At 39.9% G+C, this 12,526-nt stretch overlaps 1 protein-coding gene across 8 annotated transcripts in view; it reads left to right on the top strand.

Annotated features, from left to right (window-relative positions):
• The first annotated feature begins 159 nt into the window (after positions 1-159).
• Positions 160-12,526, top strand: part of plcg2 (phospholipase C, gamma 2) — a 28,720-nt gene continuing 16,353 nt past the window's right edge. For 5 of the 8 annotated variants that reach the window (XR_008570420.1, XR_008570419.1, XR_008570418.1 and 2 more), the window contains exons 1-15: positions 160-291; positions 3,094-3,285; positions 3,959-4,108; positions 5,309-5,402; positions 5,501-5,548; positions 5,655-5,739; positions 8,310-8,390; positions 8,478-8,518; positions 8,639-8,711; positions 9,295-9,396; positions 9,505-9,623; positions 10,490-10,575; positions 10,681-10,798; positions 12,112-12,280; positions 12,387-12,482. Coding sequence is in view for 5 of the 8 variants with exons in the window: in XM_054776349.1 (XP_054632324.1) it covers positions 3,102-3,285; positions 3,959-4,108; positions 5,309-5,402; positions 5,501-5,548; positions 5,655-5,739; positions 8,310-8,390; positions 8,478-8,518; positions 8,639-8,711; positions 9,295-9,396; positions 9,505-9,623; positions 10,490-10,575; positions 10,681-10,798; positions 12,112-12,280; positions 12,387-12,482 (1,446 nt within the window). In the remaining 3 variants the exon portion in view is untranslated. Of the gene's footprint in view, positions 292-3,093; positions 3,286-3,958; positions 4,109-5,308; positions 5,403-5,463; positions 5,549-5,654; positions 5,740-8,309; positions 8,391-8,477; positions 8,519-8,638; positions 8,712-9,294; positions 9,397-9,504; positions 9,624-10,489; positions 10,576-10,680; positions 10,799-12,111; positions 12,281-12,386; positions 12,483-12,526 lie in introns of those variants that run through there. The other 3 variants (XM_054776350.1, XM_054776352.1, XM_054776353.1) reach the window with 3 other exon arrangements.

Below are 12,526 nucleotides of genomic sequence, written 5' to 3'. Positions count from 1 at the left end.
TTTGAATGATTTAACACTGTAAACTCATTAAAAGCAATACGTGCCATAGGACAAAATATAACAGTGTTCCAGAGTCTCTTGTGTTACTTATTTTGCATAGATATCCTTGCTTCCGGACTTTTTTTTATTGAAACTTGCAGGCGTATGCTTATAATGCAAGTTGACTTTACTTCCTTGTCCACCCAGATAGAGGAACTAACAACACTCTGCATCCTCCTGCGCTTGATTTAACACAATGACTAAATAAAGACAAAAATAATCATCATTTATAGGATCTGCTCAGCGTACAAGGTAAGCGTTTCGCTTCAATCTCGTTTTGGTCAGAGAGTTGGAGAGTGTCATGCAGGATGCAGCGAGGGGAATCGCTTTACTACAGATAATTTAAAAAAGCTCTTGCACTGCATGTTCCTTTCTAACTTTCTAGCCACGGCAAACATGTTGACTTGACACAGTTACACAATCCAAAAACATGCCGGTCGAGAATCTTTATTTTATTAAGCCGACGCATTGTGCAATCGCCCTGTGACGTCACTGGCATAACGACATGGAAATGCTGTTCTCGGGGTGGGACGATCGATCCAAATGTCAATACCATCAGCAGTATCAGATCCATACAAGCGTCACGAGATGACAAAGTTAGCCCTGCGGGTGTTGATGACTAGCCCAGAAGAAAGTTGGAGGGATGAAAAGTTACACTTTTATTGACGTCTTTGTTAAACACTTTGTTAAACACACTTAAAAATCGGTTGCAGGGGTGTCCAAACTTTTTCACTCGAAGGCCGCAAAGTGAAAAATGAAGAGGTTTTATATATTTCAGTGTAAAAAAATGCATCTCAGCTTTGTGTTAGATGTAGATATAGATATATAGATATAGATATAGATATAGATATAGGTGAAAAGCCTATTATTAGTATCAACTTCACTCTTTGCTCTTTTTTTTTTTTAGATTTTTACTGCATCTCAGCCTGCTTCTTAGCTTTGTGTTATAGGTGACAAAGTGTGTTATCACATGTATTAACGTTTTCTCCTTAGCTTTTTTAGCCCCCATTTTTGCTGCTTTTCAAAATTCTTCTCAGATTTTTATTTTTTTGGAACACTGTGACTGCCCCCCACCCCCCATTGTATTTTTACATAATTTTTTTCCAATTTACTTTTCCAAATATAGCAAATTTAGTTTTTGTTTTGTTTATAATATTACAAAAGGGGTGTCCAAGCCTTTTGCGGCTTGTGACAATTTTTTTATTGGCCCATGGAACATTCTAAAAATATAACAAGAAAAAAAAAATTAACAAAAACCTGCAGTAATTTATAAAAGAATAAAGTCTAAACATTAAGAGAAAAATGTTTCAAACTGAAGAGAAAAAAAGTTGTAATTTTAGGAGAATAAAGTAATATTTTGAGGAACTATAATGTCATCTTAGAAGTTGAAATATTAAAAACAAAATCATTTTAATCGTCATATTGGGAGAAACAAACAAAAATTAGGTTTGGGAAAAGTTATAATATTATGGGAATAAAGTCATAATATTACGAGAGGAAAATTTACAAGAAGAACGTTGAAATGTTTGTATATTCTAAAAAAAAAAAAAAAAAAGCAAGAGCAGAAATTGAAAGAACAGCTGTAATTTCTCAAGAATAAAGTTGAAATATTGAGATAAAAATGGAATGGAATGAGAAAAAAGGTTGCAATTTTATGAGAATAAACTCATAATATTATGAGTAAAAATAATGTCGTTTTTAGTAGGATTTCACCATTATCACAAAGCCGAAATGCAGTTTTTTCTTGAAATATACACTACAGGCCAAAAGTTTAGACACACCTTCTCATTCAATTTGTTTTCTTTATTTTCATGACTATTTACATTGTAGATTCTCGAAAGTATGAATGAACACATGTGGAATTATGTACTGAACAAAAAAGTGTCTTATATTTTAGACATATATTTTATGTCTTATAGATTTTTTTGATAGCGCTGCAAACAATTGGTGTTCTGCCAGTTACCTTCATGAGGTAGTCACCTGAAATGGTTTTCACTTCACAGGTGTGCCTTGTCAGGGTTATTTAGTGGAATTCCTTGCCTTATTAATGGAGTGGGGACTATGGAGTTGTATTGTGTGTGTCCAAACTTTTGGCCTGTACTGTATATAACCTCTTTGCATATCTACCCGTGTTGCTTTACAAAATATGCGTCAAAGTTGCATCCTTTTATTTTTCACTATGTGGCCCTCCCTGGAAAAAGTCTGGACACCCCTGTATTATCCAACTTTGTTCAATATTTCAACTTTATGCTTCAAAAATGACATGTTTTTCTCATAGCATTACCACCGTAAGCTCGTAAAACAAGTTATTACTCTTAAAATTATGGTTTTATTCAATATCTGATCAAATCACTGCTCTTTTTTCTGTTTTGTTGTTAGATTACTCGTTTAATTGTGTTTTTAAAATGTGCCGAGGGCCGATCACAGACCAGCCATAGGCCGCAAATGGCCCCCGGGCCTCAGTTTGGACACCCCTGAACTAGCTAGACAATATTATGTTATGTTGCTGTTGTGGTTTGACGCTGCTTAGTGATAATGATGAAGTTACCACTAGAACACGTCAACATAAACAGACTGATGTGAGCACTTTAGTAATAGCAAAAAGACAGAGCACCAGGACTTGATAACTTGGCCCACATAGACGGGACCGACCTGAGCTATATGATATTTAATATTTGTCCAGTTTCTTGATGTCTTCAGCAAGTGTGTTGGCTTCTTCTGGTCCCCCGATTAACTTGTATGCAGTATTTTGCTAAATTGGTCTCGTCCGAGTATGTTGAACTTTTCCCTGCTTCCTTAAGTCGCATGCTTTCTTGTCCATATCGACTTTGTCCGATGCTCATTCATGTTCCTTTCAGCTTACTTTGTATTTCCTGGCGGTGAACTTTATGACGACAGCAGACGTGGTTTTATTTCTTCCATGCAGCGGAATGCAGATTCCCGCGTGTTGCATGCGTTGGATGATTTGAAGGACAGCGTACCGTACATAGCACGCATCACACTTACACGATGACATTTGAAATTGACGTCGGTGTCCCTTGTTGTCCCACCAAGCTGCAGAGATGGCGCACTGGGGGCAGCAGGGAGAGATGACGGAGTACAGGAAGAGCATGATCAAACGGGAAATGGAGATGGGCATGGTCATGACGGTCTTCAGGCAGAAGGCGGAGAGGCTCACTGTGCAGGTCATTATGGAGACACGGCAGGTGGCCTGGACACGCACGGCAGACAAGACCGATGGTGTCTGTGAGTATTTGTCCTGAAAATGTAATACTGCATTTTTCAAGGCATGCACTCTATCTCGGGGGTGTCAGACCTTTTTCCACCAGGGGCCAAAAATAGCCCCAAAACACTGCTGCTCCACTTTAGCATGAACAAGTCATCTGTGGTTGGATGTTAGAGGTGACAACAATACGTAACGCTGTCGCTATGACGGGAAATAATGCACAGAGGATTTGCTCAGAGGACTGCACCATTCTTGCTAATCAGCTGAAAAATAGTTTTTGGCGTGCTTGATGCCAGTGTTTCCAGGAGGCTAGTGGGAATGTTGCTCCAGGTGGTGAAGATGGCTTCACGGAGGACATCTGCTGTCTGGAACTGATGTCCATTTCTTGTAAACTTCCCTTGCCATCCATTCTTCAATGTTCTCAGTTGGATTTAGATCAGGGGAACACGCAGGATGGTCCAAAAGGGTGACACTATACCTCGTTGTCAGGCGGGCATTGTCAACCCATTTCTTCTTTTCGTATTTCGAAGATCTACTTAGAACCTCCTTGAGATGCAACAGTGCAAACAACTTGTGTTCATATTTTGATCAGGAGTGTATTTCCAAAGCTGTGGTTTAGAAAACTGAGCAAAGAGCAGTGATTACGTAATAGTAATGACCACTCTTTAGAAATATGTCTTGTCTGTGTTTCAGTGGATCTATTTGAGATCCGAGAAGTTCGCCCTGGCCGAAATTCCAAAGACTTTGAGCGCTTCAAAGACGGCAAGGACAAACATGATGAGAATACGTGTTTTACCATCTTCTATGGCTCACAGTTTGTCCTCAACACCTTAAGTCTGGGAGGTGAGTACGTCTTGAACGGTTTGCGGCTTCGTACATCAGATGCATCGCCTTCTGTAATGATGTCAAAGAGAAGCCCGTCCATTTTCCACCGCTGTTCAAGGAACTCCCGGCCTATCCCAGCTGAACCACAGGGGACACAAAGACACATAACTATTCAACTCAAATTCACCTGTGATTGGCTGGCGACCAGTCCAGGGTGTACCCCGCCTCTCGCCAAAAGTCAGCTGGGATAGGCTCCAGCATACCCCCGCAACCCTAGTGAGGACAAGCGGCATTGAAAACGGATGGATGGAACTCACATTCACTCCTCTCCACAATTTAGAGCATTCAGTAAGCAGATCATACATAGCTTTTTTGGGGGGGGGGACTAACCATTAATTTAAAACCACTATAGAACTGTCGTGGCACTTTCTGTCGTTAGCACTGCCTTGCTAACAGTGTATACCGCATGCTAACTGCTAGCATTTTAGTCCTTTAGCCATTATCCTTATATTTAATATATTCACTTGGCAGGTTGTAATAACTATAGAACTGCAGCCACACTTTTGATACTTAGCGCTATCTTGCTAGGTTCTAGCATAGTCACTGTTAGAACATTATCATTTTAGCCATTTTTGTAGGTACAAAGCTACATGGCATAAAATCACTATAGAACTTCATGGAACTTTCGGTAGTTAGCACTATCTTGCTAACTGTATATGCTGCATGCTAGCATGTAAGCCATTATCCTTATATTCAATTGCATACATTTCCTTCATGTAAAAAAAATAAAATTCTAGAACTACAGCCACGCTTTGATACATAGCACTAGCTTGCTAGGCGCTAGCATACTCACTGTTAGCACATTAGCATTTTAGCCATTTTTGTAGGTATAAACCTACATGGCATGGAGTAAAATCACTATAGAACTGTTGTGGCACTTTCAGTAGTTAGCACAATCTTGCTAACTCCATGTACTGCATGTTAACTGTTAGCATTTTAGTCGTTTTTATAATTACAAACGATATAAACCTACATGGCATGATGTAAACTCACTATAGAACTGCCGTAGCACTTTCCCAGAATTCCACATTTTCGGGCCTAAAAATTCCCATTGAAATGAATGTTAGTCAGTTGTGCTTCAGTCTTTCAGCATTCACGTGCAATTTCTATACAGGTTGCCTTGTGTAGTTAAGTTGCGTTATTGTGCTTACTTCCTAGCTGATTCTGTGGAGGATGCACAAAAATGGCTGTTTGGACTTGAGATGTTAGTTCAGGAGACACTGGCCACTCCTACGCCAGTTGTTATTGAGAGGTATTCATACACACAAACACACACACACACACACGTAACTATACATTATCTGTAATTACAGTTTACAGCCTCATCCAGTAAGGTTTTCTTTGTTCAAGCTGGCTGAGGAAGAAGATGTATTCTGTCAATCAAACAAAGACAAACAGGTATCATGGCTTCTTGACTCGTCCTGTCACGGGACTCATCGGTTACTCAGCCAGTCATACTATGTTTCCTTTACGAATGCATGTTCTTTCAATGTGATCTTTTCAGCATATCCATGAAGGAGCTGAAGACACTTCTCCCATTGCTCAACTACAAGCCCCCCAGTGCTCGCTCTCTGAAAGACAAATTCATGGTGTGCTTCCATTTTTGACTTTGATCGCCTATTTCATTCATGGACCAGCAGCATTCACCGATCGGTATTCACGTCACCAGAAATTTGCTAATTTTTGGTCAAAAAGTTTCTTTTTCTTTTCTTTTAATTATAAATAAATATTTTTTGTAGTTAAGGCACAGAAAACCAGTTTATGATCTTCTAAATACAGTCAAACATTTCTTAGCGGCCACCTGTCTATAACGGTCACCTGCCTACAGCGGCCACTGAAACATCCCCCGCAGAAAATGTGCGTGTTGTAGACCCTGTGTATAGCGGTCACCTGTCTAACACGGCCAGCGGCCACCCATTTTGTATCCCTTGGTCAATATCTGACTGCATATAGCGGCCAAAATACCGACTCAAGCAGAAGCTTCATGCACGAAAAAGTTTTGTTTTTTAAGCAATGAAGCCGTCGTGTGTAGACTTTAATTACGGAGTCGTAGCTCAGTCACAATCATTTACAAGATCCACACAAAATGTCAGTTGTTCCACATAAAAAAAGCCGTCTTCTTACTTTGCAATGTCGCCCTGAAAAGATTCAATGACGGCCAAAACGGAGAATCTTCCCACTTTGCAATGCCAACGTGAATAGATTCTAAAATGGGCAAAACACCTGAATAAAACATCTAAAATATCACTTGCCGACTAATCAGGATCAGAAGCCCATTCAATACGAAAGGAGCGATGGTATTGTTAGTTTACGACGATCTTCGCACCTCCTCCGCACTCTATCGTTCACGCACACACCCATTCAAAAATAATAATAAACTCACATTTGAAACAAGAAACATGTAATAATGTTTCAAATGTAAAGATTATATTAAAACTTTTTAAAATTAAAACTAACATTTTCTTCAAAAAAGTTTAAGATCAGCCAACCAAATCAAAATTCAAAAACAAAATATTAAAAACAAACATAACAAAAGACAATACTAGCACGGCTTCTAATCACAGACATCTTAATATGTGCGCGCACAAATTCAAAATGGCCGCCAACCTGTCTATAGTGGCCACCTGCCTATAGCGGCCACTTTTGCCGTTTCCCTTCAGCGGCCGCTATAGACAGGTATGACTGTATGTTTTTTTTTTAAATTAGAGCCCTCTAGACATAAAATAAAACTCCATAGTCACCTTTACATTCTTATTACTCGTTATCGTTGACATAATAACAGAAAATAAGACATAAATAAGCATGTGCTCATTTGTTGCTGTAAATGGTCTATGGTTTAATTTATTTGGAACATGCACACAGGTTACATTGAAATGCTTCATGTTACAGTTCACAATTCCACATGTCCGAAAAGAGAGTGAAGAGAGTAGGAAGAAGCAGAGCTTATTTAACCCCCTCTTTTGCTCAATTGCTAATGAGTTTGTTCACTTCCTGTATTCAACATGCACTATTTATTCTTCCATATAATAAAAGAAGTTTTTTGTTTTAAAAAAATCCTTTTTCCCATGTTGTTATCCATATCTGTACCATTTTCCAATCCAGTCGTTTGTGGTCTTTGTAGCTAAAGGTTTCCACTTCTGTCCTGCATGCCGTCTGTCGTGTGGGACTGTGAGTGTCGTTGACTGTTGAGGCGTGGCTTCCTAATTCCCGTACTTGTTGTTGAGCAGGCCCTTGCAACACGGTAGTCATGTCAAATGTTATTGAATTGAATTTTCCAACTGAGTCGTTCTTTCTTTGTGGGTTGTATCCGCGATTTTCCTTGTTGTCACGGTGATGTGATCGACGATATTTATCTAGATCGGGGTAGGGAACCTATGGCTTGGGGCAGATGTGGCTGTTTTGGAGACAGCATCTGGCTCTCAGACATTTATTAACACGATAAAAATGTATTTGCTTTTTTTTTTTTGGCTGACATTTTTAAATAAAACGTTACAGGTTTGCTAGCAGCTGTCAGCACTCGGTCATTTCAAAGAATCTTTACCTCTCGCCTGTCCGAGTTCAGCTTGAGGGTGTCAGCAAGTTCAGGTCAAAACTGGGGAGCTGAGTGGCGCAGGCAGACAGGAAGTGACGTCGGTGGTTCAGAGTTGAGTTTTAGCTCTTCCAGCTGCAACAGTAGCCCGTTTTAGGGATTATTGTGCCTGTTGTGTGATCATTCAACCCTGCAACAAAAGCCTGTTGTCCCGGCGATCAAGTCTGGCGCTTGTGTGTCTCGCTCAAGATTACAGTAACATTACTGACACCTAGTGGCCAGTGTGGAATACTACATATCATCGCAAAGTCTTTGAATGCATCTTCTGAGAAGCTTATATTTGTATTTTACTTCATTAAGCCATGTTTACGCGTGAAAATGCTTCATTCAGGCAAAAAATATATAAAATTTGCTTAAATATGCATTTTTAAAAGCTAATAATACCCCATAGTCAACCACAAAACAGCACGATTTATTAATATATTATAATGAATATTTAATAATGAATATTTAATATATTAAATAGGGGTGTAACGGTATGCCATTAAGGTCACTGTACAGTAAGAGAACAAAAATAAAGTTTCTTTTTCCATAAAAATGTGTTCCAACTTTATTTCTGTTCTTTCACAGGAAGTGGGAGCAAAACATGATCGTTTGGACTTTGAGCAGTTTCATAAATTGTACAACCTTATAATGTTTGATCAAAATGAGGTAAGCAGGAGTTTCGGAAGACTTAATGGATCTGTTGTTTGCTTCATATGATTCTGCAATGTTGTCGTTTCATTCCTCTTCGCTTAGATTCTTGAAGAATTCAAAAAGGATTGTTCGTTTATTTTAGGGTGAGCTGCTTTTCTTTTTCATCTTTCACTCGTGAGACTGCATCTCGAGAGTCTAAAGTTCTGCCTCACTGATATTGTGTACTGCGTTTTCTTTTGTGTGAACTCTTTGCTCTTGTTCAGTAATACAGACAAGCCTGACGCTTCGGTAGTTCTGCTGCATGACTTTCAACGATTTCTCATCTACCAGCAGAAGGTATACCACATTAACCCTGATGCTCTTTTTTTTAATTCTTTTTTTTAAGTTGTGTTGGGACTGTTAACAATACAGTGGAACCTTGGTTAGCATCCGCCCTGGTTAGTGTTTTTCAGTTAAAATTTAGCACATTGTATGCATGTCCTGTCGTATTATAAACACACTGCGTGAATCCAACTGTCTTAATGTATTTTTATCATAAAACCTCCCTAGCTTCTAATAAAGAAGCTAACTTGCTAGCAAAATGGCAACCGGAAGAAACACAATGGAATTCAAATAACTCATGGTAAAACAGGAAGGTGGTGTCCGTGTGGTGTCTCGCTGCCACATTGTCTTTGGTTCATTTATCCCTTTAATTGGTCATTTATATGTACAGTCGTCCCTCGTTTATAGTGTTTAATTGTTTCCAGACCCGGCCTCGATAAATTAAGTTCCGCGATACAGGATTCAATGTTAATAAATGGAATATTTTCATAATTACAGCATATGAAACCTGTTTATGACTTTCTTTTTTTAACATTATTAGAGTAGACATGAAGGACCTCCTGTAGTTGAATTTTCTTTGCTACTTTCTGTCCTCAAGGAGCCATGGGCAAGCGATCTCAATCAGGTTAAAGAGTTGATGACCACTTTCATTGATGACACCATGAGAAAAACCAATGACCCCGAGTTCACCGTCAGTGAGGTATGGACAGATGTTTTCATGTCCAAAAAGATATTTTTAATCTCGGAAATGTAGCGCAGAATAGAATTGATGAACTTTCTCTGTGCCTCTTAACCATACCGTCCCTAGTTCCTCAGCTTCCTGTTTTCCAAGGAGAACTCTCTGTGGGATGATAAGTTGTCAGACGTAAACAACCAAGACATGAACAACCCTTTGTCTCATTACTGGATCAATTCATCACACAACACGTAAGTATGACATCTCTATTAAACAGGATTACATACTGCGAGGTTTCATACCTGTACTGTACTTGCAAATCCAACTGCCTTACACAGTAAGTGCAGCCTGTCACCCAGGTTTTTTCCTTCTGGTAAGTTCAAATACATTGTTTTGAACTGTCCTGTTCAGAGATAAAAATGCTCACAGCTTTGTGCTTGACTTGGAGTCCCATGTGTTTGCTAACATTCTTAAATACTTTTGTGTTTAGCTTTTATATCTCACCTTAAAAAGGTTTATCTTGCCTCGGTTGTTTTAGATATTATTATTGTTACACTTTTAGATTCAGTCTAATAGCTCAGTGCACTGTTGAAAATTGGGTGTCTCACTGAATGGTGTGGAGTCATCAGCATATTCAAGCTCAGCTAATGTGTGTGAACCTAGCGATAAACCTGGGACTTCTTCACACGCCCTGGCCATGAGGTGGTCTGTGACGCAGTTACAAAGTTTGAGGGTGGCAACACAGCCCTGTCTCACGTGGCTTTTGATGAGGAACCAAACAGTGTCTCTTTCGTTCACACGCACACAGTTTTCGGTACTATTATGCAAAAGTATGATCACTATGTCATGAGGTGGGACTGCTTGGATGACATCCTGCAGCTGCTGTTTTGTTAGGGTGTCAAACATTGCGATGGAACTGTTCTTACAATAGTTGTTGAAGGAATTCATGTAAAACAATAACAAAAAAATCTCACTGTGATGTACAAGCAACCTCGGGCTGTTAGCTTGAAATAAAATCCTCTGGAAAACCTGACAAGACGTATTTGGCATTCAACAAATTTCACTGTTTGACTTATTTTGAATGAACCAAACTGAGATTTGTTTTTGTGTTTTTTAGTTACCTGACAGGTGACCAGCTTCGTAGCGAGTCTTCCACGGAGGCGTATGTGCGCTGCCTGCGCCTGGGATGTCGCTGTGTTGAATGTCAGTACGTGTTTATTACTTTGACTGTACATGTACTCTGTCTGTCCTCACTAAATTCAACCTTTTCTTCTGAATATGTTGTTTTTTTTCTGCTGTGGATTGCAGTGGATTGCTGGGAAGGACCAGGAGAACCAATCATCTATCACGGCTGGACCAGGACGACCAAAATCAAGTTTGAAGATGTGGTAAAAGCCATCAATCAGCATGCTTTTGTGGCTTCTGAGTAAGTGGCACAAATAACTTATTCATTGCTCATTAACGGAAAGAGTCTAAAGATTTAATACATTTGTAATCACTCCTTCTTTAGTAACGGTAGTGGTTTAATTTATTTTGAACATGCATACAAGTTACACTGGAATACATCACACAGTACAATTCACAGTTCCACATGTCCACAACGGAGTAGCAAAAAGCCAAACTTTTTAATCCTTAATCCATAGTTTGAGTGCATAGTTTGAGTTCTTTACTCAATTTGTTCCATAATTTGATTCCACATACTGATATGCTAAAGGTTTTTAGCATTGTTCTCGCACATGTGTTTTAAGTTTAATTTTTCCCAAAATATCAGGATCTTGTGTGGAGGTGTCCTATGCTAGACCCCTGGTATGCAGAGACAGAGGCTACGTGCAAATAAGTCCTTTATTTGGCACGAGCAGGTGCAGGTACTCACAGTTGTGCAGGCAAAAGGCAAACAAAAAGAGCAAAAAAGGTCTCAGTGAGACATATAACTGGCAAGTAGAAAAACAATAAGTAAAATATGACATACAGTCTTGGTGACAGCGTGGAGGAGAACTGAACAAAACCAATGAACCAGTGAAGTCAGATTGACTCCGATGGACTAATAAAGCCACTGATTGTTAATTGCCACCAGCTGTGACACACTGCCACATCAGTCAGTGTCAAGCAACTGCACATCATACCCAGCAGGAACAAAATAAGGGTGCAGAACAGAAAGTAATAATTCCTGTTCTGCGGAACATGACAGTACCCCCCTCAAGGAACCAATACCAAATGTTCCACAGTCTCCAAATATCGAGACTGGGTGGAGGGAAGAACGGCGGAGGGTTGCCAGACTTCTGCCCCCCCACCACAGAGGGACAAACACTGAAGACTGGCCGGCGTCCTCGCTGCCAGCATTGTGCGATGGCGCAGCCGGCGAGAACAGACGACGACTTGCCACTTCTGCCGGACATTCCGATGAAAGTCTACGTTGGGATGCCATCGGTAGAAGTTAGAAAAGGAAAGAGCCTTTCCTACTCTACTAAATGCTCAGTCTGCCAAAGGACTTGCAAATCAAGTTACCTTTGAGTGCACAAATAAGAAGAAAAAAATCCTACTCGACTAGAGTCATACCAGGTTTAGCAATTACAAACAAGAACTGGGAAACACCTAAGGTTGTCATTTTATGTTTTAATCCATCCAGGTCTTACTAAATGATCATGTTCCGTAAGATGGTAGATGTTTGTTTTTTCCTTCAAAACTTAAGCAACAACAGTACTACTGTTTTGTTTTGTTAACTGTGGCGCTCCCCACCAGGTTCCCAGTAATACTGTCCATAGAAGAGCATTGCCCATTGGAGCAGCAGCGTCAGATGGCTCGTATCTTCAGGGACGTGTTTGGAGACAAACTGCTTGTTGAGCCAGTGGAGCACATGGCTGAGCAGCTACCTTCACCCACACAACTGAAGGGCAAAATCATCCTCAAGGTACTGTGTGTGTGTTTGTGTGAGTGCGTGTGAGCAAACATTGCATTGTTGAAATAATTGTTTTCATCTGTTGATACCATTGCTGCCTTTATTTGTCCATATGCAGCACAAGAAGCTCAGTGTCGATGGTGGGGTTGTCAGCAAAGACTTCAGGACCTGGCAGAAACAGGGAGACTTGGAGATGTGGGACCCTGTCAACCAGGTACTTTAAGAAGAATGAAATGGCCAGACTACTTTTACTCCAAA

This window comes from Dunckerocampus dactyliophorus, chromosome 5, assembly GCF_027744805.1.
Source record: "Dunckerocampus dactyliophorus isolate RoL2022-P2 chromosome 5, RoL_Ddac_1.1, whole genome shotgun sequence".
NCBI classification, from domain to species: Eukaryota; Metazoa; Chordata; class Actinopteri; order Syngnathiformes; family Syngnathidae; genus Dunckerocampus; species Dunckerocampus dactyliophorus.
This window is presented reverse-complemented; position numbering and strand designations above follow the sequence as displayed.